Below are 6,000 nucleotides of genomic sequence, written 5' to 3'. Positions count from 1 at the left end.
TAAGGATTAACCGAAAAAAAAAAAAAAAAAAAAAACCTGTTGCTGTCCAGTTGATTCTGACTCATAGCGACCCTGTAGGACACAGTAGAACTGCCCCATAGGGTTTCCAAGGCTGTGATCTTTACTGAAGAAGACTGCCACATCTTTTTCCTGAGGAGTGGCTGGTGAGTTCGAACCACTGACCTTTCAGTTAGAAGCCAAGCGCTTTAACCACTGCACCACCAGGGTTCCAACCCTGTACAGATTACAGCCTAGAAAACCCTATGGGGCAGTTCTACTCTGTCACGTGGGGTCATTATGAGTCAAAAATCGACTTGATGGCACCTAACAAAACGATTTCAACCCAGATAGTCTGGCTTGACAGCCTGTGCGGTTAACCACTCCACTGCAATGGGCTTTTGTCCGAAAAGCTCCTGGTCACTGGTCTTCAGTCATTTTGCACAAATACTGTCTAAAGGAAATTTGGCATCTTTTTAAGTTGACATCTAAATTGTTTCATTGATAAGTTTAAATTGTTGCAAAGGATGTAATTTCCATTGGATTGTAAATATTGACACTTTATAAAACAGTTTTGTCCCTCATTTATATTGATCCATTTCAAACCAAATAGCATAGTGATTTGAGAGCCACCATCATCCATTTTAAAGACACACAAACAACTCTTCTTTAACATTGTTCCTTTTTCTCTTTCAAACTCATAATTCCATTCTAGCCTCCCCTGTTTATCCAATATGTAATTTATTTTCATGCTTCAAAGTCTATCTTTTAGCATCCTATCACGTATGCAACACGAATATGTATGTAAATTGAAACGTTAAAATTAAATTTTGTAACCTTACTAAGGTTTTATTAGGAGTACAGAGTTGTTTAAAACAACATAAATATATATTCATATTTTTATAAAAATTAAAATGTTATTGGAAATGCATCTCTTAAAGAGATTGCATGGGGATTTTTTCCCCAATTAGTTCATTTATCTGTGGATGAATATCATTATTTTTTATTAGGAGAAGACAAAGTTCAGCAACAGTTTTGTTTGTTTTTTAACTTAAGCACAGAGAAAACTTGCTTACATAAATAAGTAGATGGGACTGGAAGGGATTTATTAAAACGTCACTTAATTCTTTTACTTCTTTCCAAGTTGTATGTTAAAAATCACATCGATCATTAAAAATTATATTTAATGATATCATCTAACAATTCAATACAATCCTTCAATTTTGTTGAAAGCAAAGAATTGGAAACCATATAAAGTATAAAAAGTTGTTACCCAGATTCGGGTCCCGCATTTTCTCCATTTCAAACTCACGGCACAGATAAATTTAGGGCTTGACTGACATATGCTTTGGGATGCGCTGCGGGGAGGGATGGGCACAGACAGAAACTTAGAGCCAAGCTGGTCACGTCGCTGCGAACTGAAGACCAACCCAAGAATTCGGAGCTTTTCTGGAATCTGCAGGAAAGCGCGGGAAGGCCTCACTGAAGCTGTCTGGTTCTGAACTGAGCCACGGGTCGCTTCGCAAAAGGCGTGCCAGAGGCCTGCCCGTGGGACACTGGGAGAACAGCTGCCCAGGTTCAAAGGGGGCGTTGGGACGAGTGGGAAGGGAGGGTGGCTCCCGTTAGGCTCGGGCTAGGCTGCCAGGCCGCAGGGTCCCCCATTATGCAAAGTTTTAATTTTACTCGACATCATGGAGAGGCCGCTCAGAATAGAAGCAGCAGAGGGGAGGTCAGAGCAGGTCACGCAGGAGGTTTCATTCTCAGAGACTTGGCCTAGAACTTGAAGGCCTGCTGCTCGGCATGCTGAGCTCTACGTTACCCACGCCCCCATGCACCAGCAGGGCAACGTTATCTCTCTGACTGACATCTTTATCAGCCAATGACCTTTGGGCCTGAGAAAGCTCCGCCCCCGGGGATTAGGCGGGGCGAGAAGTTGGAGTGACAAATATTTATGCCAATAGTGAGGAAGTTTCAAAAACTCCGGGCACAATAACCAATGACGCGAGGAACTGTTCGAAAGGACGTGTCAGGCAGCCAACGGCCGGCGACGCTGCGGTGGTCGCGTGGCTTCCGTTCCAAGGGGGCGGGGCGGTGTCCCAAACGGAAGGTAGTTTTTGTCGGTGCTGAAGCTGGTTTGAAACTGAGGGTTGGGCTCGGCCGCCGTTGTCTGTCGCCGCTGCCGCGCTTCCGTGCTAGGCCGTCCCTGCCTGCCCCGCCTCCCTTCAGACTCCTCGGTCCCAGGTCCGGCACACAGCTCAACTCGGGTCCCGCCCGCTGCCTCCGGCTGCGGACCCGGCCCGCACTGCGGCCCCTCCGCCGCCACCATGTCCCTGCACGGCAAACGGAAGGAGATCTACAAGTATGAAGCGCCCTGGACCGTCTACGCCATGAACTGGAGCGTGCGGCCCGACAAGCGCTTTCGCCTGGCGCTGGGCAGCTTCGTGGAGGAGTACAACAACAAGGTGGGCCGGGCGGGGCTCGGAGCCCAGCTGGCGGGGAGCGGGCCCCGGGAGCGCCCTTTCCAGGCCGGAGCCTAGACCGCAGAACCCTCCTGCGGACTTGTCTTGGCGTCCTGGAGCGGTTCCTGTGCGTCTGGCCCAGTGCTGAGGATTTTGCACTTGTCTCATTTAATCCTGGCCGCATTCCTGTGTAGTCGGGAGTGTAGTTACACCCCTGTTTTACCCTAAGGGAAACTGAAGCACAGTGTTGTGACTTGCTGCGCTAGGTAGCTATTTCGTGGCCGAAACAGACCTGAAACCCGAGCTTACACCCCAAAGCTACGCGATTTATCTTCTCAACCCCCTCCCCTTCTGCCGCATTGCTTCAGTTTGGGGGGGTGGGAGTGGGAGGAAGTTGTGGCTTGAGGGAAAATGCAGGCGCTTGCGTTGGTAGCCGTTCACTTCTGGCCACAGTAGATTTCCATTAGAGCTGTTTAGTGCCCAGACTTCCTCGTCCCCCAGTCCCAACCCCAGATACTATTCATGGTCCCCCGCCCTTTTGCCACGAGTGCCATCTCTTTTGCTCCCTGACAGCCATTCCTTCCAAAGCGATCTCTTTTTGGAAGTCTTGGCCAATGGCCATGATCCCATCATTGTTTCCTGAATAAAGAAGGATGACACTTTGCTCATCTTTTATTGGCTACTTTCCTGCTAATACAGATATGTAACCTTGAGTAGTAAGTCTTTCTGGGCATCCATCAATTTAAGGGTCCTTCATAGAAGCACTGGTAGTAGGAGAAGCTTTTACGCTGGCAGTGGAGCATACATTCATTTTCCGAAGTTGTTGAGTAAGGATTTTTCTTTCCTTTATCCTTTAAGCTCTTCCTTTTATTGTATTAGAGTGAAAGTTGTGATTGATAGTGATCAGAGCAAGTGAAAGCCTTGGCTGGTAATATTTAGAGCCGGAACTCCTGCTTAAACCATGAACACCAGAAGACTAAAATTATGTGGTGGTCTAGGGTCAGATTCTGTTTGGTCCATTTACTTATTGTGGGGCATTGCAAAGGGTGATTTTATTATTTCTGACCCACAGTTTTTTGTAGGAAAGGGGTTCTTTTTTTACATGTGAAGGTTTTGTAAAAAGCATTTGAAATGTTTGTATTTCTTTTGTGTGTAGTTTTTGAGGAGCACATCTGTTTCTCTAGAGTAAGTCTTAACTACTTTGGAGTCCTCTTTGAGAAAATGTTGAAAACAATGAACTTTCATTGCCCAGATATTGCACATACACAATTTACAAACCCCAAGGAGTTCAAACTGATCTTGAAGTCCACCCATTGGCTACAGAAAGCAGAGAGTCAGGAACAAGACATAACTTTATTTCCTTTTTTCTGATTATTTTTAATTCCTTATGGAGTATAATGGATGGCAGAGCTGGAAATAGAATTTAAAGCCCTGACGTGGAAACCATATTAGTAAAATTAAGACCACCAAAAAAAAAAAAAAAAAAACTGTTGCCATCAAGTTGATTCCAACTCACAGCGACCCAGTAACTATTGTTTAAAGGTACATGTTAAAAAAAAAAAAAAAGTAAAATGTGTTTTCCAAAGGGCATGACTCTTTTCACACAATTGATCTTTTTTTTCTTGCAAATAGTCCCATTTCAAAGAGGGAAGACTGAGTCACAGGCTACCAGCGAATCTGTGGAATAATTGGTGTTAAACCTCAGTTACAGGAACTCTGTCCCAACGTTCGTCCTTCCATTCAGGAACTGTATGGAGCTCCTTCTTTGTGTCAGGCACACAGGCAATGTGGCTTTAGTAGTAAAATGCAAACTAATAATCCCAGTAGTAACAGACTAAGCAGTTGACTATATTTGAGTCCCTGAGTGGTGCAAACAATTAATGCGCTCAGCTGCTAACCGTTGGTGGTTGGAGTCTGGCAACATGGAGTCTCCATGAATTGGAGTTGACTCGATGGTAACTGGTTTGGTTTTTTGGTTTTATATTTTAACTCACTTGTGTGATGTAGGCAATTTATTTTTGTGTCTCCACCTATCTGTAGTTCAGGGTTCTTAACTTTTGGGTGTGTGTGCGTGTGTGGGCGCGCGCACCATGGACACCTTTGATGATCTAAAGTCTATAGACCCCTTCTCAGAATTGTGTTTTCAAATGCATAAATATATAGGATTACAAAGGAAGCCAATTATATTGAACCATGGTTATCAAAAACCTTTTTGAAAAGTGGTGATAAAGTAGTATGTATTTTTAAATTAACTCATTAAATTATATCATCTAGTGTAATTGTTATTGTAATTTTGAAACGGTCATGCGGGTAAACAGCTTTTCATAATACATTTAACAAATATAATGTGATATAAAAAAATCAGTGATTTCTATTAGTGAAAAAGTCATGGATAATGCTAATGCTGCTGTGAGTGACTGCCTCCATTTGTAATGAAAAGAAACGCGCTTAAGTTCAGCTAGAGATTGGTGAAAATATAATTTTCCAATCCAAGTTCATGGACTCCCCGCCCCCCCGCCAAAGTTAAGAACTCTTGCTGTAGAGGATCTATGCAGAGGGGCAGTAAATCCCACTTTAAAGCACTGCTTCTTGGACTAAGTTTGTTTGTTTTTCTGAGTTGAAAGGTTAATTTATTCTTTTTTTTTTTTTTTTTTAAATAATTACGTACTTTAGATGGAGGTTTACAGAACAGATTAGCTTCTCATTAAACAAGTAATGCACATATTGTTTTGTGATACTGGTTACCAACCCCAAGACATGTCAGCACTCTCCCTTCTTGACTTTGGGTTCCCTGTTACCAGCTTTCCTGTCCCCTCCTGCCTTCTAGTCCTTGTCCCTGGGCCGATGTGCCCCTTTAGTCTTGTTTTGTTTTATTGGCCTGTCTAATCTTTGGCTGAAGGGTGAACCTCAGGAGTGACTTCATTACTGAGCTAAAAGGTTGTCTGGCGGCCACAGTCTTAGGGTTTCTGCAGTCTCTGTCAGGCCAGTAAATCTGGTCTCTTTTTGTGAGTTAGGATTTTGTTCTACATTTTTCTTCAGCTCTGTCTGGGACCCTCTGTTGTGATCCCTGTCAGAGCAGTCGGTGGTGGTAGCCAGGCGCCATCTAGTTGTACTCAGTCTGGTAGAAGCTGTGGTAGTGGTGATCCATTCGTCCTTTGGACTAATATTTCCCTTGTGTCTTTAGTTTTCTTCATTCTCCCTTGCGCCAGGTGGGGTGAAACCAGTGGAGTATCTTAGATGGCTGCTCACAAGCTTTTAAGACCCCTAATGCTATTCACCAAAGTAGAATATAGAACATTTTCTTTATAAGCTATGTTAATGCCAGTTGGGCCAGATGTTCCCCGAAACCGTGGTCCCCACAGCCCTCAGCCCAGTAGTTTGGTTCCTTAGGGAGTTTGGATGTGTCTTTGGCACTTAAATGACCTTGCCTTGTACAAATTGTGCTGGCTTCCCCAGTATTATGTACTGTCTTACCCTTTACCAATTGGACTAAGTTTTGGAGAAACCCTGCCATGGAGGTGGCTGACTTCTTTTAGAGAAATTT

At 44.0% G+C, this 6,000-nt stretch overlaps 1 protein-coding gene across 2 annotated transcripts in view; it reads left to right on the top strand.

The window, feature by feature from the left end:
* Positions 1-1,926: 1,926 nt before the first annotated feature.
* The window catches only part of DCAF7 (DDB1 and CUL4 associated factor 7), a 34,071-nt gene continuing 29,997 nt past the window's right edge, over positions 1,927-6,000 (top strand). For both annotated transcript variants that reach the window (XM_023729375.1, XM_023729374.1), the window contains exon 1: positions 1,927-2,459. In XM_023729375.1, the coding sequence (XP_023585143.1) occupies positions 2,322-2,459 (138 nt within the window). In that variant the 5' untranslated portion in view covers positions 1,927-2,321. The remainder of the gene's footprint in view (positions 2,460-6,000) is intronic.

Source organism: Trichechus manatus, unplaced genomic scaffold (genome assembly GCF_000243295.1).
Source record: "Trichechus manatus latirostris isolate Lorelei unplaced genomic scaffold, TriManLat1.0 scaffold00028, whole genome shotgun sequence".
NCBI lineage: Eukaryota > Metazoa > Chordata > Mammalia > Sirenia > Trichechidae > Trichechus > Trichechus manatus.
Note: the sequence above shows the minus strand (reverse complement) of the source record. Positions and strands in the feature narration are given on the sequence as shown.